The sequence below is a fragment of the Nyctibius grandis genome, chromosome 1, assembly GCF_013368605.1.
Source record: "Nyctibius grandis isolate bNycGra1 chromosome 1, bNycGra1.pri, whole genome shotgun sequence".
Classification (NCBI taxonomy): Eukaryota; Metazoa; Chordata; class Aves; order Nyctibiiformes; family Nyctibiidae; genus Nyctibius; species Nyctibius grandis.
Genome location: NC_090658.1, coordinates 129,147,187 through 129,173,005, shown reverse-complemented (window position 1 = coordinate 129,173,005; position 25,819 = coordinate 129,147,187). Strand labels below are relative to the sequence as shown.

Genomic DNA, 25,819 nt, shown 5'->3' with positions numbered 1-25,819 from the left:
GTCAGTGCTAGAATATGAAAGCTGAAGGAAGTGGCTTTTTTATTGACTGAGAGAAGCTGCTGTATATATTTTCCAGCATGAATCAGCACTTGAGTTACGGAAGGACTTATGCTTTCAAAAAGAAGGATTAAAAAAAAAAAAAAGGAAGTACTTATTTTCACAGAATCACAGAATCACAGAATGTTAGGGATTGTTCCTACAGTGAAAACCTAAATTAGTATTTCAATAGATTAGTATCTTAGATGGTGTCTCTTACAAACTTCTCTGAAGTCATTTAGTAGTCTGTTTTCCGAGGAGCATAGATGATCACCTGACCAGCACCAGTCACCTTGCAATAGGACAAGGTCTTCATCAAATGTATATAAACACTGATCATAAACCATTTTGCTTTCACTAAATGCTTTTATTTTCTCTACATGAAGCTAAAAAACCCTGAGCTACAAGTATAACTTTGAATGCAAAGGGGGATCTTCAGTCCAAGATTAACACAGATAAATGTCTGTGTAATGTTTAAAAAGGTACCTAAGCTCTCATTAGAGTCAGCAGCGTTCTAGGTGCTGGAGCCTAGATGGCTATTCAACTACCTGGGGCAGGATTCAGGTACCTAAACACAGGTTTGGAGCTCATCTGATGTGCCTTTGGGCTCATATGAGATACCTTTGAGTCCCCTCCACAGCTTCTACCTGTGTCTCCAGAAATGCTCCATGAACAAGTCCTATTATACCTACCAGCTGATGTCTTAAGTATCCTGGAACGTCTCAGATGATAGCAAGAGATGCTCTTGTTTAGCAAATCAAATCCTGCTCTATGTGCCCAATTCAGAGAGAGCTGGATTGCCTTCCACCCACTGTTCTGATCAACTATAGTGGAAGCTTAAATGCCAAGTGCACACACACACACACAAACCTACACAAAAGCACCTACATTTTATTGTCTAAGTCCAAAGCTGACTTTCAGCTCTGTGGGATGTTCCTGGCCCAAAAAATGATCTGATACATCTTTGATAGTCAACTTACTTGAGCCCTGCAACTCCGGACTGGAAATCTATACCTTGTTAATCAATGGTGTAAATAGACGTTTCAGGATGAAATTCTTCCCACCTATTTTAGACATCTGTTCTTGCAGAAAGCCCTAAAGGGCCTTTTCCTAGAGCTTAGCCTGTGGATTCTTTCTGAGATCTGCCTAGGCAAAACTGTTGTTCGTTATTTAGGAAATCTGTGAGCATAACTCTCATAAATGTAATGACATTAATTTAGTAACTCGCCGTTACAGGATTTTTGTGGAGGATGAAGTAGATTGGCATCCTGGTGGAGATATTGTGATCAGCTCTTCCTCCTACGAAGCCCACCAAGCTGAAGTAGTTACACTTAAAGAAGTCAATGGTCATAGCATAAGAATTCATGAACCTCTTCTGCACAGACATATTGGTAAGGAATCTGTCTTTCTATTTGAGAGTTTTCTTCTGAAGCATTGACTTTCCATTTCAGATCTCACCAAGATCAATTCTACTTTATTGACATATCTTCATTTCTTTCTCTATGTGCTTTTTTTCTTGCTGTTTTGACACAGAAAAAGTGATATTCAGAATTGCATAGAATAGCTGATTCTAACATGAATTTCTGGGAATAGAATTAATTCAGTGCTGAATACCTTTGGAAAACTTCCTGGTGTTTCATGTTTTAAGTAGAACTGGGTAAGAGAGAGAAATAAACTGAAATTTTAATGGGAAAAAAATAAATGCAGATTTTTTAACACCATTTGCACAATTTCTGTGGTGGGTCAAAAACTGAAAAATTCAAAAAATTCCTTTTATTCAAATTTCAAAATAATTAGACTCAGGGAGTTTCAGGTGCAAAATTTTATCAAGTCCATGGCATAAAGCTAATGTATTTGTAATCTAATATGTAAATAAACATAAAATCTCTATATAGCTCTATTTTCTGTGTAGACTACATGGGATCTGTAACTGGAAAAAGAGATGCACTGTTTGTAATTTATTTAACTTTATCTCAACCTATAAAGTAAATTTATTACCATCTATTTAACAAAAATAAAAGATCAAGGTCAAATTCTGAAGCTCCAGACCCAAGATCTTTCCTGGGCATAGCAATATTTTTTTAATGTAGTCTTTATTCAAGCTAGTAGGCACAGAAGTTAGTATGATGGATAAAACTGTTCAGAAATATTGTGTTTTAAATACAATACCTGTGCTAGTAAATAAATCTCACTTGGAACTGAACCCTGTTCTTGAATTATCCATAATGTTAATTGATAGTAGCCTCCATGGCACAGTTTTGTATGACAACTGCATTTAAAAAAATGCAGTTCAAAGGATAGCACATCTAGACCCCATTTACAGTAGTTTATGCATGGCCTTTCTTTTTTTGTGAGGGAAGAAAGAAACCTGCCAGTCGGTCTTGGGGCCAGAGAACGGATCTTAACCTTAGCTAATGTAGATATAAGAAGTGTATCCTGAAATGAAATGATATTATTCACATTGAACATTGCAGCGGTTGTTAGATATAGCTGACAAAAAAAAAAAAAGGACTGATGGGAGAATTAAGAGCTACATAAATACTAGGATACACCTGGGCAAATGTAGATATCTACAGTAAAGGTTCACACATGAGCTAGTCAATCTCAGCTCCCTTGATAATCAAAGCAAAAAAATACATACTGCTCACTTGTATTCCATCTCCCCCTAAATCAGATGTATGAAATAGATAACAAATTGTACTTTAGAATTGCCCATTGATCTCCATTGTACACAGAAAGAGTCTGGATAACTAAATCATATCTGTAACTATCTAAAGTCCCCTGAGATTAACTCCAAGCTAGACACCTGCATAAACTCTCTCAAAAGTCTTATTTAGAAAGACTTTGTTGTAGAAAACGTGTCACCAAAGCTCTGTAGCAAATGCGTTTTTAGCATTGTCATTGATCTGATCCTAACAAGAATTCATGGAGATCAAGTCTGCAGTGTACTGAAGAATAACTCCAACAAATATAGCTTAGAAAAAATGAAGTGTAAATCTGTTCATTGGTTTGGCATCTGCTCGCTGCAGGGAAAAGGTTTAGCACCTTCTTTTTCTAAATATGAAATATGTTGGTAAAATATAAGTGCATGGTGAATACTTGATGGGCAGGTGGCCTTTCTGTTTTTGTGTTGATGCACATAGATTACGCTGGAGGAAAAACACACTTGAATGTCAGTGCAGATTCTGCAGAGAACCTGTGCATGAGCTGTCAGGCTTTATGTCCCTCAAAGCATTGGTTTATAGGTATGATAGACACTTATCACATTTGCTTTCTTGAAACTCCCCAGGGCATTCCCATGACACCGAAGACGGTAGACGCATCCCTTTGGCTGCAGAGGTGGGACTCTTAACACGGAACGTACAGATCAAGTCTGATGTGGCTTGCGCTGGGAGGATGCTGGTGGGACGTTTTACGGACTCAAGTGGGACAGAGTTTGAAGGTAGTTGAGATTCACCTGTTTCATTGACCAGACCAGTTCTGCCCAAGAAAGGACTTTCTAAAAACAGATGTATCCATTTGCATGCACCATGCAATTCTAAGCAAATTTTGACTGTGCAACATGTATGAAACGTGGATACTAATAGTATTTCATAAATAATGGAACATATTGTAAGAGGGGCTGTTCTGTAGTTAGTTGATTTTTACTATAACTTTATATATATTTATGAACAAATACCCATTACTGGCAATACACTGACAAAGATTGCCTGCTATTTTATGCCTGAGTCCCATTTAAATGGGTGTCATTCTTACCAGTTCTTAGATTTTGTAAGCTTTTATTCACTATAGTTATCTTATTGTAGGTGTCCTTCAGCTCTTAAATATTGAATTTTTGAACTTCGGGCCTCCTCAGCTTTCTGCCATTGAATTCAGGAATATATCCCAAGGGTCCTCGGTGGTGTCATCCAGTATTAATGGTAGCTGTGGAGTTGGCATTAAAGCAGTCACAAGCAACTGGATCTTGTTGCATAACAACACGGTGTTCAACACGGTTGGACCTGGCATCGATTTGGAAGGGCAAAATCATTCTCTCATCAGGAACCTTGTTATTCTGAGCAGGCAGCCAGAAGGCTTATTAAACTGGGTTGCTGGCATCAAGGTGAACCTTGTCGTTGGTGTCTCCCTCCTTGGCAATGCTGTGGCAGGATCTGAACGAATTGGCTTCCATATCAGGGGCCAAGAGTGTTTGCTAGATGGAGAGTATTGCAGTGACAATGTGGCCCATTCAAGTCTCCATGGTATTCATCTGTATGGGGGAGATGGATTTCAGACCTGCACTAGAATCACGGGTTTTCTATCCTATAAGAATTATGACTATGGTGTTATGTTCCACCTTGGAAGCAGCGTCATCATGGACAATGTGGTGCTGGTGGACAACACTGTGGGTCTCATGCCAGTAGTGTACTGTCTCTATGCCAAGCAATGCCACACGGGGAAAAGATTCATAGAACTTAGAAACTCTGTCATTGTTGCAACAAGCTCAAATTTTGACTGCATCAGAGACAGGATCAAGCCTCACTCAGCTGATCTAACAGCCAAGGATCGACCACCATACTACCCTCTAAGAGGCCGTATTGGGATTTTATGGCCTACTTTTACCACCGTTCCCAGCCAAAGGCCAGATAACCCATGGCATAAAACTGGACATTGTCCAAAAGTCGTGGGACTCATGAAGCTGAAAGGTTGGTCTTCCACGTTCACTGGCCAGACTATTCTGTCACTGTTTTTCTTGACTAATTACATCTTTCCAATTGAAGTTGCAGCCTTCCCACACCCACAAATGGATGTGGTGGGGAAATCTGAGCCTCAATGGAATTAATAACAGAATTCTTCAGTTTGATACAGTTCAATAAAAAAAAAAAATATTTGGTATTTTTCACTTCCTGAATCTACTGCAGTATAATTATGTGCTAATGTATATATTTTACCTCAAACATGCCTGCCTTCTGTGCTATCTATTTTTCCACTTGATTCATTTCTCTGATCTACAGTTACCTCTAGCTAAATAAAGATAGCAAGCTTGAGAAGTGAATAGCACACTTTGTGTAGAATTTGCATAGAACATAATGACTACAGCTGCACAGAAACAGTTATGGCTTTTATTGTTATAAGGGATTGCACAAGAGGGATAAAAGTCAGTTATGTATCCCACGTCTTTGGTTCAAAAGAATTTTACAGTCCCCAGAGTAATATTTGCATATAGCAGAACCTAGATAGCTGGTTGCCATGATGGGATCTAAGTATCTCACAGTTTTTCTTGCCTTTATCCCTCACTGCTACCTGCTTTCGTAAGAAAATATGTAATCCTCTTTTTACTGAAGAATAAGGGAGACAGAGAAAGACAAATAGATGTGCCCAGGGTCTCACAGAAAATATGTAGCAAAACGTGGATTTTGTAGCTGCACAAGAGTTCAGTGCCAGAGACAAGCACGTGTCACCAGACTCGGCTCATCTTATATTAACATCTGGCAAGTGGATAAACCATCCAAGGCAGGTCATCATTAAACTGGTTCTTACTGATTCAAATGAAAATTTATTAATCACTCTTGCTTTTTTTCCTTTCTCACTTACTATTTCCTTTGATTTCATTTCCTATGAGCATGACTTGATTTGTGTCAACTTAAGATACATCTTGGCTATGGAATATTCTAAAGCCAACTGAAGATTTGTGATCAATGCAATTAGTCTGGTTTTAAAATGATTTGTACTTATATATATATGGGAGTAACTTAACATGGAAATGTCATAGAACAGAGCCCTTCTGTCTCTAGTTCTGGCACTCGTCTAACCACTTTTCCTCACTTGATCTTCTGTTAATCCCTGGCAGAAGTCACCTTTACTGGTTTTACAAAGAGCTGCTACAGTGAAGACAGGGATGTCTGCATCATGTCAAATGCTGACCATTTCGACATCACAGCTCTTATCATAGCAGAGACATCAAGGATGTTAGGCGTCAATGAGAAGGACAAGTTCTACTTTCATCCAACGAGGTAACATGCTTCATTTTGAACTATCTTTTTCGATGGTTTGTGCAAAATAAAAAAAACAGCACCTTCAGTTTTGAGACTATCCTCATCTCTGTTTGTATCAGCTGTCTTTTTGTATTGTCTTACAAAGAGTTTAAGCAATTAGTTTAGACTGGATGTCTAGCTGCAGAGCAGTCCCATTCTGTCTCTGCTCCTGTCTGGCAAAAATGAACAAGCTCAGACATCAAACAAGCACGTACAGAGAAAGTCAAATCCAGAAAAAGAAAAGAAAAAAAACCCCAAACTTAGTTTAGGGCAATTTTTTAAAATTTGAGGTCCAGATTCCATCAAGGTGCATCTCCAGACCAATCTTCTTGGATTTCTCCTTTTACTGACATTTGTAGAGCAAAACAAGCTTCACATACCCCATTTCTTAAAACTCCATCCTTAGCATCTCTGACTTCTCAGCCTCAGGCTTCAGAAAATGTCAGGACCTCCAGCAAAAAACCCTGAGACAGGGAATGTCCTTTTGGTCAGGGAAACAGAGCTTGATTTTTGCCTGCAAGATCACATCAGAAAAGTTGATCAGTACCAGGCAGGCTGTGAGATGTCAAATGATTGCCAGAACTGCTCCTGCCCAGGGAGAATATCATTTGCGTGTGGAGGAACATGGAGGAGGGAGGGGAGAGCTTCATCTGTAACCTTAAGTCACCGCTGGTTGCAGCAATTTAAACATACCACATCCAATGGAAACCACATGCCTATTTATTTATTACAATCAGTGAACACAATACAGAGGCTATGTCAGGAAAGCCTTGAAGTAGCAAAAATATCCAGCATAGACTCCACTTGCCAGTCAAAAATAATTGGAGGTGTCCCACACCGCTATGTTTAGAGCCCCTCCAGCCTTCTGCCAGAATTTTTATTTTATTCTATATTTCTGCATTTTGCTCTGGGCATTAGTTTGCGTGTAGATTTCTGAGACCTGTCCAGCTTGTCAGCTTCCATTATGTTTCACTCTTGTATCCATCCCACAATATTATGCTATTAGTGAGCTGCTAAATATGTGGTCCACTGCAAGAGCTGGCGATTTTCAAACATGATGAATGCACATGGATTCCTGAATGCTTCCTTGGTAGTCTGGTAAACCTCTGAGGGAGATTACATCCCTCAGTGCTCCTCATGCATTATCTGCATGGATTTATTTAATCCACCTTTGCAGCTGCTGAGCTTGATCCAAGCTGTGGCTGCATTTTTCTGCTTCAGCATCCTGAAGGGTTATCCTAAAGGGATATGTCCTGTCAAAGAGAAGGTGAACATTGCCTTAGAGTAAGAGAGGAAATAGAAACATCAGGGAATATGGCAAGACCATGAAGTGCTTTGCTTGTACCACTGGTAGACCTAGCCAGCTGAAATGCTGGTTCTTCTGAGAGGTGTTCAAGAATTGAACCAGGTGTCAGGATCAGAGCAGCTTATCTTTGTTCTCCACATCTTTTGAGCTGTGTCGACTGGGGGCATTGGCCCATTTGTTTCTCTGCCCTTACTGTAAATCTCTGCCTATATCTGTTTGCCACATTCATAATGTCAATAATTGGGTTTTTCCAACCTGAGCCCTAGTAATTCTAAGTTTTCTTCAAGACTTAATATATATCCATATAGCAATCTGTAGATGTTTCCACGGACTTTAATGGATTTCAAGTCATTGTATCTCTTTGTATTTTGTAATAGGAATGATATGGCCAGTTGGCTGGTTTCCTTAAGCTGTGTTAAACCTTTAGTAAAATGCAGTTAAAAGCACTTAAGATCCTCAAAATGGGATTCAGCTCACTACACTTTAGTCATCCGAAAATTAGACATGTAATCTAAAGAAGACACTAAACTCATTCTGTAGTCAATAGACACCCTTGTCTAGTAAATTATTCATCTCAACTGTCCTATATATGTCTCAGGTGAGGTGAGTTCCCCTCCAACAAACCTGTCCTGTTGCAGGTACCTCTCTCTGTGGAAGTCAGTCTTTAATGATCTACACAGAAATCTACAAGCTTTTCTGGCTGTTTCAAGCCACTAAGCTTACAATTTCCTCTTGAGAATAATGATAAAATTGGATAAACTTATTTGAAAATTAGATGTAGTTTGTTGAGATACATTATCATGGCATGCAAAAAGAGCTTTTTCTATTTTGGACTAACGCTCTGAAACTTTCTTACCTTATTATTCTTATTTTTAACATACGGTTTAATTCTATTCCTAGTATCTGAACCAGTCATTAGAAAGAGAGAAATAGCTATTTATTGACTGGGAGACAGTACTGGTTGAGCAATCACTTACTACTAGATATGTGTGATTGGGTGATGAAACCCTGGCTCTGGCGTAACTTTGAGGTGAGATCCATGGAGACTGCACCTTAAGCCTGTCAAAAGCATCAAAATACATTGAATCTCCAAAACCAGGTTTTTTTATTAGAACATAAATTAAGACAATAATCTTTTCAGACACAGTTCCAAACACCTGGGTATGAAGGAAAAAACAGCAACAAACAAAACAGGTTTATAAACACATTAATCTTTATGCACTGTGTCTTCTTAGAATGGGTTTTCTTTTTCAAGTTTGCTTCTACTCTAGAAATGTTAAGTGGCTCCTTGACCTGCAACAAACTTCTCTGAATTCCTAGCAGAAGTTTCTTTATTTAAGATATGTGCTTCCTGCTGGCTCCCTCTCTCATACTTTCTGCCATTTCATCTTCCTTTATGCTTTCTTCTGCATAAGCTTAGTTGCTCACAGGAAGGTCCAAATTTTTGACCCTTCAGAGGGCTCCCCCATTCCAGAGTTCAGTGGTTCAAACAAGGAAAACACGGACTGCTGGGCAGCCAGTACTTTTTGACAAAATCCTATGGATGACACAAACTAATCTGTAAGCAAAAAATAAACAATCCATCACCTGCTGGATGTGAAGAGCAATGCTTGTGCCATGTCAGCACTACATACTGCAGCAAAGACATTCCTGGACACTTGGTGCAATAGCAGCCAATAGACATTTCCCCTTCACTCAGCAACTGCAGGCTTCTTCTGCCACAGGTCAAAAATTAATGGAAAATGGATATTGATGGTTGCATCACTGCAGTTCCTCAAATCAGGAAATCCAAGAGGGAACCAGAAGTATTTAAGCTGCAACTTTATAGCTGGCTCTAAGGACCATGATGGTCCACACTGGCCAAAACAAACCCCTGGAAAGAGGAGATTTGGGGATAGAAGTTATACTGGAAATAGGATGATTTTCTTTGTCCAAACCCAGCCAACATTTGGAGAGTGAGGATGCTGATTTATTTTTTTTTGGTGGTCTGGATGCAAAAATGCCACAATATAAATATTGCTACAGAATTTCTTTACAGACTATTCCAGACCTTGACTGATATGCTTAGGTTTCATTTATTCTTACTTATTTTCCATTTTTTTTCCTTTTCTTGGGCACATGAGTTCACCTAGTAAATATCAAGACGTTGCATGTTTGTGCATGTGTTTGTTGCCAGGGTAAATAAATTACAAACAACAGCACGATGTTTTTCCTTTGCTCTCTTCTTTGTAATAACTTTACCTCTCCTACCTGTCAGTGTACAGACCTCTGGAGACACCATGTTCCCTGAAAACAGATGCAAAGGCTCGAGAAAGGCCCTTTTCAAGGATTTGGATGGTGGTATCCTGGACCGAGAACCGCCCGTTTCTGTTTTCCCAAAGTCGGAATTTGAATGGACACAGTTCTACTTGCAAGCTGGTAAGTACCTGTGCTATCTGGAGTGCTTGCAAAGTCATGCATACATTTGACCCATGAGGTGTGGGTTTACCCTAGGCTTTCATTGAGACCTACAACTGAGGTCGAGATGGTGGTGATCCCAGATTGTGTGATGCCTTTCCAGGATGGATGTCATGAATTACAGTGTAGAAGTCTTGGAGGCCTCATTGCACAGTTCTGTGTCCACTAATGCCCCTCTGACTTCTTTCAGAATCATGTCACCTGGCACCCTTAGCCGCTTTTGGGTTTAATTAATTCATTTTAAGACCAGAACAGAATTTACCTGCCCTTTCCAAGGTCCTCTGAGAGCATTAAGTAAGACATGCCATGTAAATACTACATAAGTACAAAATGATAACAATAATTAGCCCAGCAAGGATTTTCATCCATATCCCACAGAGGAGATAATCAAGCTGAAAACCCACTCCAGAACTTTAAAGACCCCTCTCTCTGGTTTAAAAAGGCCCATTCTGCTTGGTAACCACTTTCTGAAGGTTCACACAGCAAGTCTCCGTTCTCATCCTGGTTAAAACTCTGTTCTCTGATTCCAATTAAACTCTTTAACTACAATTAGCGTTTCCTATGCCTGCTGCTGATGGTGGCCATTTTGCTGAAAAGACGCATCATTTGTGTCTCCAGCGGTATGGGAAACTGATGGGAGGGACTGTAATTAACCCTGTTTTCCATTCCACTCTAAAACTGATTAAACACGAAAAGAACTTTAATCTTTAAACGAAATGTCTAATGTGTATCCAGTAAAGACTTTTGGTCTAAGGATCCCACTCTAACTGGCTGCTTACAGGGCTGATTAGTGTGTCACCTGGATGCAAACACACTGGTTTTTACTCTACCTTTTCTGCCCTGATTATGAATCCCATGCAAGCAACATACCCTAGTAGTATTATCACTTAGCACCTGCATATTAATGCATACATACTTTTGCATACAGAACCTAGATTTTGTTTAGGTTTACACCATTTTTAGCACACCCTGGCACACCGTCATACACGTGTCAGGAATCCCCACCATCTAAACTGCACCGACAGTTCAACCTGCGCTCCACAGGGCTTATGTCCTTGCGTAATGGAGGTGACAGCATATGGTAAATGCTCCCTGCCTGTGAGGCTATAACAAAATCGCTGTGTTTTCTTCTTGCTGCCCAAATATGAATGGGGATTTTTTCCCCCTCCCTTCACAATTGTGTGTTGAATTCCACCGTATTTCTCATTCTGACCTGCAGTTCCTTTTATCTTGAGGTTGACATTTGGAAAGGCACAGCTTGATGCTAAGGTGAATTCATGGTCGTCTTCTTCCCTTCTCTCCCCCCTTCTTCTCCCTCTTGAAAGTTGTAGCACTGAGCGTTTTTCACAGCACAATGCAGGCTCCCACACTAGAAAAATAGGAGAAAACACTCGCCCTTCCCGCCCCCACAGATCTGTGGGGCCAGATTCCCCCTTGGTGTGACAGTGCTTCAAGGCCAGTGACAATGGTGGTGGTATGATGCTGTTGAGCAGAATTTGGCCATTAGAGCTCTACCTTTCCTGAATCTAGGTGAGCATTTGGTACTTACATTATCTGGGTGGTCAAGACCCACCTGCTGATCCTCTCATCTGTGCATCCACCTGGTACCCTGTTAAACCTAAGCAATTCTGACCACCTCCAGGAGCTTCATCAAAGCACTGCAATGCAGTGGTTAGTGCTCTGCTAGCCTGACTAAGCACAGAAACAGGAGATAGTCTTTTCAGGTAGCTACACAACATCCTTGCCACTTCTACATTCAGGGACACAAGTTTCTTTGAGACTCAAAAGCTCTGACTTTCCACATCCTCTTAATTACACCATCACCCAGATACATGTATATATTCCCTTTAAACTTCCAGCTTGGACAATGAGAGAATGAATGATAGAATGGTTTGGGTTGGAAGGGACTTTAAAGAGCATCTAGTTCCAACCCCCCTACCACAGGCAGGGACACCTTCCACTAGACCAGGTTGCTCCCAGCCCCATCCAATCTGACCTTAAATGCTGCCAGGGAGGAGGCAGACACAACTTCTCTGAGCAACCTGTTCCAGTGTCTCACCACCATCACAGGAAACAATTTCTTCCTAATATCTAATCTAAATCTTTCTCAGTCTGCTTCAAGTTATTGGCCCTTAGCCATTTCTAGATATTCTGATTACTCCAGGGGGAGTAAACCAAAACATTCAATGTACTTCAGGGACACAAAAGCCAGGAAGATATTTTCCAAGAGGAATACCATAGAAAAGAGGCTATAAGAGCTATAACTAGGGCACAGTGGATCATTCAGTACAATATTAACGTTCCTGAATTCATATGATGTTTTTTTATTGAAGACACAATCAATATAGAATATATGTAATGTATTATTTGTGTATATATATGTATGCATGTATGTAATAGGTAATGAGGGATCACTTGGCTTCCTGAGTCCTGCTCACTGCAGATGGGCAGTAGCAAGCCATGTAATGTATATTTAATAATGTATCCACTTTTTTAGTTTGGTCTTCCTGTGTACCTGATCTTTTACTTCCTGTGTTAGCTCTCTGGGTCCTAGACCAAATCTTTTTATTGTGGCTTTCTGTAGAAGTAGGATTGTTCACGTAAAACTGAAATTTTCATTTTCTGGATAAACCACAGAACTCAGAGAAAAAAAAAAAACAGAGGGAAGAGATACAAGATTTTTTGTTATTATTATTTCTACTAAAAGAAAAAGGAGCAACAACAGAAGTGGTTTTGAGTCAAACAAAGCATAATTATTTTTTAATCTGAGTAACTTTTGTTCTTTTTTTTTTCTTTTAAATATAATGCTGCAAAAGTTTAGAATGAAATGTTTTCCAACACCCCTCCCCTAAATCATTTATGAGGAACTTTCACAGTATCATTTTTCAAATTATCCAAAACAATTTAATGAGTTTAACATGAATTTGTAATTATTTTAATCTCTTTGAGCTGCCATTTTTGGATGACAAAATGTTTTTCTCCCAAAACTCATCTCTATACCAAACTTCTTACAAAAGAGCTTGGGGCCAGGCCTGGAGCACTAAATGGTACCATAATACAGGAAACACCAGAATCACAAGCTGTACAGCAGAATTAACTATAAACATGAGCGTGTCTAGCTGAGGAATAAAGAATAAGTGAACAGTTCTTGCATTCAATTGATTTCAGTGCCCAGGTTAAAACCCTGTTCCATGAAGGATGACTGATATAACCATCATCCTGTAGTTGAATTTTCAACCATTTGCTGGCTATCTGCAATAATTATAGGACTCTGTTATCATACTGCCTCATGACAATGTCTGTAACCCAACAACAGCCAACTCCCAAAGACACTGAAGTTCGTTTTCTTCCCTTGGTAGAAATATACCCGAGGACCAGAGGCTGGTAGAAGGTTCATCTAACCCCACTTCCATTGCCTCCAATGTTTCCTCTGGTGAACAAAGAGAGATTGACACCTTAAGGGCAGAAGTTAGGTGGGCTGATACTGGGATGTCTGAGAGATGAACAGAATATGACTCTCACTTTCCAAGCAAACCCAAAAGATTGAAACTTGCTATACAGGTCTTTAATCTCAGCTGATATTTATAGTTAAACATAAAACTATGAGGATTCCGGATGTCAGGGTATTACAGGATGAAAGCAGGTTGTCATCCCAGACAATATTGGGTTCTTCAGGATAGGTGCCTCTGAGTGTTCACATTCATGCAGGCAGGGATCCAGCCCCCAGTGTTGTTGTGCAAAGCCACAAAGTCCTTCTTGTTCTTATTCTTGCCCTTTAACATGGCTTCAAATTTGGCCAGAAGAATAACTTTTCTGTGTCTTATGAAATTGGTAATTATAATTCAGATTTCCCAATATTGCTTCCATGCTGGTTTCTAAAGAGAGGCAGAAAGATCCTTAGGTTTTCATGAAAGCAATTTCTTTGTATATCCTATTTTATGATAGCATAACTGGTAGAGTCCCTGTTCTGCTTACTTTTACTCAATGGAGTGATTCTGATGTACTGAAGAGTGAGGAAGTTCCAGGCTATAGGATTTAGCTATCGTGCAACTTTTTCTTCATATTTTTAATATGTTCTCCTTGTATTTACTGTGAATAATTGCATTTATTTTCTACCTTACACAAACCTGGTACCTCCTTGTCAGTTCTCTGGATGCAGTAGAAGTGTCAGTGAAATTCAGGTATGTAATACCCCTGTGGGATAAGCATATGTTTTGATGCTAACTTCCCAGATAGAGGACAGAATTTGTGACTTGCCCAAGGTCAGTTATTGAATTAATGTATATCCTTCCAAAACCGTGACAGCCAGACTCTTAATCTAAAAGCACCTCACCCTGTTTAGACAGGTTGAAAAGTATGGTTGCATTAACTGGAATCAGCCAAAAATGTATTTTATATTCTACTTTTTTATTAAAAACATGCCTGGAGCATTTTTTGGAACTTTACTGAACACTTAAATTCTGACTATGGTTTTAAACAAAAAAAAAATCTCAAACTTTTTTTTTAAGTAGTATTTAAAAAGCTGAAGAAGTCCTTTATTGAAAAAAATGAGTCAGCTTTAGTGGGAATCTATTGGTGAGAGGATTAGTGTGTTGTGGACAATTGATCTTTTTATCTGACCAACAGATAACTGAGACTACATTTTACTGTATTGTTTTCAATCTAGACAAATCTAAAGCTGTGAAATTCCTACAGTAGTCTTGCTTGCTCTCTAGAGGTAATCAGTACATTTTCTAGATCATAAAGGGGTAGGTATGTCATACGTAAACACTTATCTGAAGCAACTTGCACAGACATCTAAACACTCAATTTTGTCAACTGTTATTGTGAAAAACTCTCTGAAAGACTGCATAGCATTGAGGCTAAATGTCATATATGAATATGCAGAGGGTTGCTAGGTTTCATCAGAAATAAGAGAAAATGTCAGATCTAAATGTAAATAGCCCAAAATTCCCAGGGATGTGGATCAAGGATTTTTGTACAATCTTGTCTCTTGTGGTAATTTTTATTATTGAATAAAACTCTCAAGTAATAATTGAGGAAGTGCATCATTTTGGTACACAGGCTGCCAGTATAATCTAGGGCTAAAGCTGTGTGAAAATGTTGCACCATATATATTTAATATTCCAAGGACTATGATTAGCTACACCTGCTATGCATAATCATATGCAGTAATTAAAGATGTTTGAGAAGAGAATACAGGTTTGGTAGATTTGCAAGGAATGAAACAGATGCAATATCGGCCTGAAACATTCATTGTTTTCCTCTGAAGCTTTTTTTTTTTCATTCACAGATAGAAATTTGCTTTTTCTGCAATAAATGGTCCATGTAAAATGGGTTGAAAGTGGCAATGGAGGACATTAAAAGAGCCATTACTAAGTTATTGTTTTATAAAAACCAAACCTAATATGATCAGAAAATTCCTGTAACTTTTACTTAATTTTCCTGAAAACACATCCCTGGTAAAGATTTCAGCAGACCTTAATTAAGTCGAGACCGAAGGCGAGAACAAAGTTGGGAGGATTTTTTTGATGCTCATGGGAGAACAAGGTTTAAAGTAAACCAAAGGGAGAATAAGTTATTTTTGTACCTTTGATACCTATGTGGTGGCTCATCAGGTGTGAGATGGCTGAATGTGTTGAACTAAAGAATGAGCTCTTCTAACTGAGGGCAGCATGTCAGAGTGAGGGACATCTGTGGGTGGTGAATCCACCAGTTGGGAAAGGCAGCTCACAGTTCATCGGGATGTCACCGTGAGGCTGTGCCTTAGGGGCCAGCTCTGCCAAGGCAAAACACTATGTGTAATTTGTTTTGGTAAATCATGAAGGAATAGACCAGAGTGGTAAATCATGGAGGAATAGACCAGAGTTGGAGATCTAACAAACTAGGTCAGCATTGGGGTGGATGTGGCCATACAATATTTCCATTTTGAAATACTGTAAATTACTTTCCCTCAATCTGATCTGTATCTCACCCTCTAATAAGTAGCTATTTCCCTTTTTCAGGGATGCTATTTCCTTAATTGTGAAGCTAGGATATTAGATGAATGGCATTGTTTGTTGTCCGTGTGATCAGTATAGAGAAATGCACATATATATGTACACACATATATATATACACACATGTACAAATGTATAAGCCTATCAAACTTTATCTTCTTGTTCCCATGGAGAGCATCAAATACTTTTATCATGATGAATCCAAAAAAACTTGGGCAAATCCATCCATTTTGCATGTTCATTGCTGTAAAAGGAGTTTAGCTTTTTGTACCACCGTTTCTACTTCTTTCCAAAATTTCTCAGGTACTTTTAAACAGGCATGCACTGGTGTTCAGCTGCATAAAATGTAAAATATGTGAACGTATCTATTAGGAATAATGAAACTTGGAAAAAGTGATTGCAAAGACAGGTCCCTGACTATGGGAGATAACCTTGGCCCTTAGGATAGCAATCCTTTTCAAAGGTGTGCCAGCAAATAGTTTGCGCCTACAATTGCTATCAGAAGTTCTTGGCTTCTCCTTTTAGCCTTAATCCCTGAGGATAAAACAACAGGTTTGTCATTTTCAAAACCGAACTCCTGTATTTAAGAAGCTATTTAGAAAAATGACACCCTTTTTAGCGTTTGTAAAATCTCAGAGAGCCCATTTGTTTCTCTGTGAGCTAAAAAATAGCTGTGTCCCCAAATCACCTTCATTTAGGAGTCTAGCTATGGATTTGATATCCACCTCTCTACCTTTCTGTATATAAATGTTGTCTGTTATCCGAGCATAAGCTTTTTTATCATTGACATGATGCAGTTACTATTTCAGGGTAGTGGTTCTTAAGTTGTGATTTATAAAGCATTGATCGTCCATGAAACATGAGTAACTGATGCACAAATCACTCATGGATGAATTTAGGAGTCTGACAGTTAAACGTGAAAAGAAACACTAGGTATCTGGAAAACAGAAGCTATGAAGAATGACTGGCAAAGTTGGGTGGCTCAATCTTGAGGAGAAGAGGTGGATGAAATATTTAACAACTGCCTTCAGAAATACAGAAGACTGCTGTGGAGCAGAGAGAAATAAATTGCTCCCCAAGTCTATAGAATCAGAAATAATGGGCTGAAATTTCATCAAGGTAATTTTAGATATGGGGAGGAAATGATAGAATAAAGACAGCAAAACACTGGAATAGCTTGCCTGAGTGGGTTGTGGAGTCCCTATCAGTAGAAGTTCTGCAAACTTCCTTAGATGATCCAGATAGAGCTGATCTTTTCCTGAGGTGGAGGAGGATGGATAAAATAACTTCAGAATGCCATTTCTGGATCTATTTTCAAAATTCTGTAAGGATGCTCAGTAGTCTGCCTGAACCTTTGAGGTCTGACAGTGATTTATGGGTCCAAAGGCCAGGGTGTTGCAGTAAGAAGGTCTGGTAATTAGGACTTTCTAAATACTGCTGATGAAGATACAGAGTGACTACTAGGGAGGTAATTAGAGCAGAGAGATTTTCTCCCAACCGAGGCGCTTGGTCCCTCTCAGCCAGTCTGCTTGTTCTTGTGGAATGCTAATGCACTTGAAAGGTTGTGCAATATGTAAGTGCAGAGGTTAGTCTCACGGAAAACAGTGCACAGGGTCTGAGCGGAGTTTACAGCACCAGGGAACCAAAACTGAGGCAGGTTCCTTATCTGGGACCTCTCCTCAAAGCTCAGTAGCTCAGACATCATGCCTTTTCTCCCGAGGCATTGTTTCACTCTTATTTATCATTCCTACATTAGTGATGTCCACAGATCTGAGTAGGTAGCTGGGTTTTATTACTACTAGATACCATCCAGAAACTTTTCTGGTACCTTCTGGAAGAAACTGCTGATATTAGTAGTCAACCCAGAAGGCTTAAGGAGAAACAGAGGCAAGTGGAGAAGTGAGCTGCTCCGGAGAGACTCAGGGACAGAGCTGAGGACAGCAGTCTACATTGTACAGGCTCTCTAGGCTTGATGGCTCTTACCTTTAAGGAGAAGAGATGCCTGTGTTTATGCAATTAAAAAAAAAAAGAAAAGTGAATTGCATCCTGCACATATAACTATATTATTTTCCTTAGATCTTAAGGCATATCTATAATCCAACCAAACTGCTGAGTGTTAGTTTGCAGAGCTTTACAGGGGAAGCACTGCATTTTGCAACAATTAATTTTGCAGAGGAAGCAGCCTGTTTAAAGACGCCTGCAGCAGTCACTAAAATATGTGTTGTTTTTCAAGGCCACCAGACACACAGTTGGCTAGGTTGGCTAATAAACAAAACAACAATGCAAAAACCCAACCTCGTGGGGTTTGCAGAAAGAAGGGATGAGATATAAAATGAATAATGCTTACCTGCTAGGGGTGGGTGAAGACTATAATTGTTTAGCCCCCAGCAGATCCCTGCAAGGGTTAAAAATGACAAAGATATTAGTTGGTGACTGCTAAGATTGTTGGTTTGAAGCTCTGGGCAAAACACAGACTGTTATTTACCGGACTTGGTCGATTTACTTCTTAATGCAATAATGACCTGTGAAATGAAAAGTGAGCTAGACAATTGTTCCTCATTGTTTCCAGTAAAACATCCTTTCATACCCCATTAAACCACCATTAATTCCATTTGAAAGAGAAGCAGGCACAAACACCAAGGGATATCCCTCTCTTTTCCTCTTTTCCTCTCTTTGTGGGACTGATCAAGGTCTGTGGATAGCAAATCAGCTTTCATGCTCATTTTAGAGGGCCACATGTCTGAATGAGCAGCACAGAGATCTACTGAATTGGCACCCAGCGGATCACATTCCTGAGTTTTGCAGAAGAGTATATCAGCTAATCTGGCAAACACAGTCAATTTATTGAAGTTAATACATCACGTTTCTCCCTCTTTTCTACGTTGGCTTTATTTAAGTGTGAGATTTATGTGAACATGCAGTGTACGTGCATATGTATGTGTGCACCATTTCCCATCCAGTAATTTTTAACCCATTCTCAATCTCAATCAAAAGTAGTAGGTGGATAAATTCTCAAAGATTACAGATTCCTACACATTAAAAAACATTGGGATTTGGGAAGAAAGCCAGTGAACGCTTCTGTTCCCCCAGATGGGGGATATCCCTAGGTATCCATTTTTTGGATTCCAAGAAATGTTCTCTGGAGAGAAACTCGAGTTTTGTGTCCCAACTAAAAGAAAAACTTTTGCACAATGGTAAGTGCCAGGGAATCCAGCCACAGCTCTGCAATAAAGTACTGGTTCCACTTTGAATGAAACTGGTTTCTTTAACTCCTGACTCTCCTCTGCTGTAGCATATTACTGAGTAACAACAAAAACATGGAAATATAAAAGTGGAACATTTAAGATGTTCAGATTTTATCCAGTGATACCAGACCAAAAAACAAAAACCCAAGATTTTTTCCCCCCATAATCAGAGCTCTAACAGGAGGGAGAAAACTAAAAAGCCATCTGAATAATGAGATATAAATGCTTCTTTTCTTCTGGAAAATATTGGTGAATAAAAGCAGACAGAAACTGTTTTCCTACTGGAGTTTCCTGAGAATATTTTTTTCCATGAAAAAAAAAAAAGTGTTTAATGCTTAAAATATTTCAGCTGAAATAATTTTTGTTTTCCTCCTATTTTTTTGGGACACACACACACATACATGACCTGATTTTAGTCAAATCCAGTTTTCTTTCAAAAACAACATAGAAACCTAACTTCCACTATAAATTTTCAGTTAGCTTTAATCACTGTGAATAATTCAGAAATATTTAGGACAAACTGTCCCTCAGTTATACCGACATAAATCTGATAGTCCCCCATTCCATCTGAAGTTACAAGGCTGGGATTACAATATTTTTCCATTCATGTGTGGGATGTTGTCACTGAGCAGACAATATTTCTGAAAGTGAGAGATCAATTGATTTATAATCTCCAGCATAAGGGCAAGAGGAGACACTTTGGTGGAATGTTCCGTTGGAGATGTCTCTTGCTGAGAGGGCTTTGGTAATGCTTGTTTCACAAAACAGACTGATAAATCTCCTTAAATCCAGCACATCTGCACGTCGAGTGGTGTGTTACATGCTGCACAAAAGGAGGGGAGATCTGGAGAGAGTAGAAGTGGGGACAGTTCTGATGAAGCCCAAGGTCTAGCACAAGAAAGCCAAAATCTCCTGACACTGTTAGTCTTCAAATCATCAATGGACCCCAGGATTCCCAACCTCAAGCCCCTTCCTTTTCTACTTTCTAATTCTGCCTGACCTGTCCAAGATCCCCAGCCCCAACATACACTTCTACTTCCACAAGTCAGGACCTCTTACCTCCTCTGTCTCACAAGACCCCCAAGATCCTCCTGCCTCCAAACCAAAACTCCGACCCTGTGTCATTTCTTTCTTCCTTTCTGCTAAAATTTACCATATTCTCCACAAACCAGGGGTCTAAAGCCAAACCTCTTAACCTCCACAGCCTTCCCAAACAGCATCCAAACTGTCTTTTTGCTGCCTTATAGCCTTACCTGAAACCTAGACCATGGCTTTTAATCAGTTCCTTGGCAGGTGTTGTCCACTTAAAAAGAGGTTACCATGGATCGAAGGCTTTTATCCAAGAGTACCACTGAATTTCATGCAAGCCACAGTTTGATAGCCCATATTGTAACATGTTCATACACTATCCCTGTTTTTCAGTTGCTTCTACTTTTATATTTTATTTTAATTTAATTTTTTTTTTAATACTCTATACTTTCATGCTATTTGCTACACTTGATGCCTTTTTTTTTTCCCATGCTAGATTTATGCCTGGGGTAAGATTTTGTCTGCAAGTTTGCTCAGAAATGGTTCAGCTGCAGAACAAAATGAAGGCGTTTTTTTTCTGGTGTATGTTAGAAAACAAATCCCTAAACTTTAGAACCTATGGGCTTGCAGTAAAGGATTGAAGTTTATCAGGGAAACAGCTCTGAGGTCAATGAAATGTTTTCTGTCCACTGTCCCCACAAAAACTATGTCCAGAACTATCTGTGAAAATAAACTGCAGAGATTAATTATCTTCTGATGTACTGTGAAAGATCTAAACTTCGACTATTGCTTGTGAAAATTTCAGTTCCTGCTTTGCTGCGTTGCTTGAAGCACAGACATCGAATGCTCTCCTCCTTTCAGCTGTCTCCAAAATACTTGAGTATTTGGAGCCTTAAATCCCATGTTCTAGTTCCCTTGCATTACATTTCCTAATTAACAGAAGAATTCTGGGCACTTCATGACCCTTGCTGCTGCCCAAGGCGCTGTGTCCCTAGGAGGCAAACAAGTGTTATGTCCTAACTTTACAGACTAGGTCAGTTAGGAGCCAAGGGATTGCAGAGAGTCATCTGTGGTGGAAGGGAGAAGAGACCACAAAGTTTAGCCAACAACAAGTATGACATCAACTGGGAGCATGGTGGTTAGATTTTGATTAACCAGCCTTATTTTTAAGGCACCTAGCACAGTTTATTTGGTGCAGGATTGAGATTTTTATATATATATATACCTATATATGTTTCAGTGACCATTTACTTGTAAGATCGGGTCTCATTTACAAAAAAAAAAGGATCCTTATGGAAGGATTCGGTTGCAATTCTGAAAAGAGATGTAGGATTAGAATGCAAAAGCCCTTGCCATGCACATGAAGAGAAATGGCCTGGGAAAAGAAGTCCTTTTTCTTCCTTCCCCTGTAATTCTTCCTACATGGCAGCATTCTGAATCAGAGAGAATCACAACTGTGTGTTTGTGTGTATGCAAGCGTGTGTGTTTATACACACACATGCAGCCACTGTCCTCACAACTGCGCTTGGAAGCATTTCATCATTTTTTCCCTCTTATCTTCCAAATATTAGGATTTAATGAAATACACATTTCCTTCATTTATTTTGAACCTACTCCAAGGTCAGCAAATACCAGAACCTCAAATGTTATGACAGGATAGATTCTTTATTGGTTTGTTTTCTTTTCATTCTTTCTGTTTTCACTGTGATTTTTTTTAAAAAAGATTATAGACCCCTATGTTCTAACTCAAGGACACTGGCTTCCAACTGAGGTAGACAAATATGTCCAAAAAAATGTTCCTGAGACCCATCCAATGCAGACAGCTGTGCAGCGAACAGGAAATTGAGGAAGTCAGGTTCATCAGAGACACAGGATTTCCTTTGAGGATGTTTCAGATAAAGCATCTTTAATTTTTCCATGCTGGTTCAGTGCTGTAAAAGAACCATAATAAAAGCAGCAAAAATATCACCTTGTGGCTTGAAGACAAGTGATGTGAAAGCAGAACTGAAAGACAAGTTCTCATGGGGACCATCACACCTTGGCCATGTTGACATGATCTCTTCAAAGCAAACTCATACTTGTCTTTCTGTGGTCCTGGCTGACAGGACAGGAGCCAGCTCTGAACCAGAAGCTATATCATATGCACACACAGACACAGAAGGGTAGGACTGGCTAGGATGGGCACATTTCCACGTTAATATGGTTACACAGATTTCACTTCAAGTTGAGCATGGTCCTTTTAGTCTGAACTGTGGGCAGAACAACCTCAGGTCTACCTCTAAAGGGCAATTTAAGTGTCCTCCTAGTTTACAACATGCCATGCTAGAGGTTTCACTGCTGGCAGACTTGTGTCACAGGAGCCAGAGGTTCAACCATCAGCACATGAGGAATGTTTTATTGTGAGAGTGACGGGGAAATACAGGCTGCTGCTGCAGAATCACTCAGCAGGTCTGAGTTCGTTGCAAACTCTGCTAAAACCTCCTGTGACTTTGAAGAAGTCATTTGATTATCCTGTGAAATGAGGTTAATTCTTTTTTTTTTTTCCCCACTCATTGGTTTGTGATGACTCTTGATATTTCAGGGTTAGGACTAAAGAAGTGTCTATGTAGCATCTGGTATGATGTGATCCCAAACTAGTTTGAGACTCCTATGAAACACTGGGAAAAAATGCATACCACTAATTAATAGTGTCCATGTGGCATTACTAAAGCAGGAAAGCACTTGGATGTCTGCCTGTATGACCTTAGTTTGTCTTGCTCTGCTATTTGTGCTTTTAGGTTTTGACACAGACTTGCATTACATGGTCACAGTAAAAAGCAAGCAGTTTTGACTCGTTTGGTCCAAAATGTGATTATTCTGGAGATGGCCCAGGGCTGTGTAGTACCACATGTTTGTACACAAGAGCTCTGCCTTATCTCCTAGAGAAACTGAAACATGTGGGAAGAATAAGGACTGGAGGAAAAGAAAAGAAGGTCTCACAGCACAGGTGGTGGCTGAAACCCATCTGAGTAATAAAGTAACTTTAAACAAGTCTTTTAAACCAAATCATTTGCCCATTACCTTGTCCATGTCCCCATAGCATTTCATCTCTTGCCTAGATCCAGCCATGCCTGAGCATGGTGCTAGGGAGTGCTAGTTGCAGTGACCAAAACTGCTCTGGGGAATGTAGTAATGGTTAAAGTGTGTGGGTGATCATGAGCCAATGTGTAAGGTCACATGCTAACACTATTTGTTTTACTGGTGTAGATGTGGTCTGGGTGATACACACACCAAGACCAATGGATGGTGCAGAAACCATCCATTTCAGATTTAGCCGTAGTGCACCCAGGACAGGGACTCAATAAGGCATTTTAGCTAATAAAACTGCAAATGTTGACTAAGTTTGGACCAAGAGGTTGATACACCCCAAAAGCAACTTTTCACATGATAATTACTCAGCCAAAACACGCAAAATCTTAATTTGTAAGACGTATGTTTGACATCACTCTATCAAGATCAAAGTACATGTGGTTGACACAATGAGCACCTTGGGGTGCTCAGGATATGTGGCGTGAGTATTGATATAGTTATTAGATGAGATAATTAGTTGAAAATAACATATGAATTTTCTAATGCTTTTATGAAGAAACAGATCCGTGCTTTGGAAAAACAGTCATTTCACTGGCATTGTGTTTAAGAAACTGGAAAATAAATATTTGCATCTTGAGTAATTTCATTGAATACTCTGTCTAAGATCATGCCAAGAACATAGTTATTAATTTACCATATAAAACTTTATATGCATTTTAATATATGCATATATAAACATATAAGATTATAAAATCATCCTGCATTCTCCAGTTACTGGGAAAAGAGACACACAGCTAGTGAGGCAGCTGTCACACTGAAGCGCCATAAGCTGTTCTAGTACATCTTTTCTTTTTAAAGAAAAGGTGGATTTTATTCTTTTGTCATCTGCATTGTAAGCACGTTAAATAGGCAACGGTACCTCAACCTGTCTTAGGTTGTCCAGACGGAGTCACCTCGCAACCGTAATCTACCCCAGAATGGGGGTCACGGACCTGAGTCCTATATTGGTCCTGCTTGGGACTTCTGTGTCTTTGGTTTACTTCTTTGTCTTTTCTATTCTTTTTTTTACAGTTCTGGGTAACTGCCCACTAATTTCGGTTTCAAGAGGCCCTATTTTCTGCTTGCTTGGATAAGGCAAGTCAAATTAAAACTTTGGCATAGACCTTACTTGAGAGGCCAACAGAGAATTTAACTTCTGTGTTTGACAAGCTAATTGGCCAAGGTTTAAAACCATCAGTTATGCAATAAAACTGTATGCAATTAATTAAAGGGAGCTGATTATTTTCAGTCGGGCTCTGTTCCTGAAACATCCTCCTACTCACTAATAAACTTTGTTCCTGCGGTGGTTTCTCTGAAATTAATAAACACATTGCAAAACCAGAGTAAGTCTGCCTCACTGTTTTCTTCCCATGCTCACTAGGATGCAACAGTTACTGGTCTGAAAATGAAGGTTCATCCCTATAAAGTCCATATTGCAAACACACTATTTTTTCCCCCTGTGGGATTGATAGGAGATTGTAGCATTAGCTGACCAAAGGTGCCAACTGGGTTCAAGATTGTACCAAAAATAAATATGAAAGAAGTAGAGGGTACAGCTCTGTTGGATAAATATTCATTTGAAGAAGATACTTGGTAAAAATAATTTCCCTAATAGCTGAGGAGAGTCCTTGGCTCTGCTTGGACTTCTGCTACTGATTTGGTGCACCTTGTGACAAATAATTACTTATACTTTTTGTCCGCATCTCACTCTGAGGAGTGACCACAGTAAAAGCATACCTCACATTGGAGCAGGGCTGGGCTGTAATGTCTCTGTGCCTTAGGAGATGGGCAAAACTGCCTTCTTTCCATCTCTGGAGAGGGAGCTAAGAAATAAAGCAATAGCAGGGTCTGTCAGGAATGAAACCCGGTAGAGCGTAGCTTGCTGTGGGGCAGAGGAATAGGATGTGTCACTTGTTGAGGACTTTTCCAGCCCTCTGACTCTAAGTGCTACATGTTATTATTACAAATTGAGGTGTAAGTAGAACCAATAAAAGTCGTTTTTTCATTGCAGGAAAATTATATGATGTCTCCCTTACTGCTCAAAAACCACAGTGTAAGACATCTAAGTCAGCTTTAGTGAAACTATTTTGTCCAGCTCCCTGTGCAGTCTGCTTCAGGTGGCTGGTTTGGACCCTCGTGCAGTGAGGGAAACCTGCTTTCTCCTTTGCCTCTCTAGGGCCCAACGAGACAAACTTCCTCAGTCACTCAAATTTGTGTCTGAAGTAAGAAGGAAGCCCAATGGAAGTCAGTGACCACACATAATTCAAAGCATCCCTTGCTGTTGGAAAGCCTGAGGCTTTCTGGAGAAAAGATTTGACTCTGTGTGTGCCTGTACAGCACTCCAGAGAAAAGAACCCAAAACTGGCCAGAGCTCAAGTACAAGTGCAATGCTACCCACGACAGCGTTGTGCAAACAGGGGTCATATCCTACACAACTCCAACACTGGCTTAAAAATCACAGTCAAGGCTTAGCATGTTTCTAGTGTCCTGTTGAAGGCGGTGGTTGCTTTGGGAAGAGTATTGAGCATTTACAGACTGACTTTTTTTTCTCGTAGCCATGCCTTCCAAAGCAGCCATTCAAGGACAGTTTTACCTGAAAGTAGATCCAATTCTTGTTCTATTTGT

General features: G+C 39.6%; 1 protein-coding gene across 1 annotated transcript in view; it reads left to right on the top strand.

Annotated features, from left to right (window-relative positions):
• The window catches only part of PKHD1 (PKHD1 ciliary IPT domain containing fibrocystin/polyductin), a 266,175-nt gene that overhangs the window by 183,981 nt on the left and 56,375 nt on the right, over positions 1 to 25,819 (top strand). Inside the window, exons 54-58 of the mRNA XM_068405752.1 lie at positions 1,273 to 1,427; positions 3,326 to 3,478; positions 3,843 to 4,721; positions 5,867 to 6,029; positions 9,614 to 9,774. Of these exons, the coding sequence (XP_068261853.1) occupies positions 1,273 to 1,427; positions 3,326 to 3,478; positions 3,843 to 4,721; positions 5,867 to 6,029; positions 9,614 to 9,774 (1,511 nt within the window). The remainder of the gene's footprint in view (positions 1 to 1,272; positions 1,428 to 3,325; positions 3,479 to 3,842; positions 4,722 to 5,866; positions 6,030 to 9,613; positions 9,775 to 25,819) is intronic.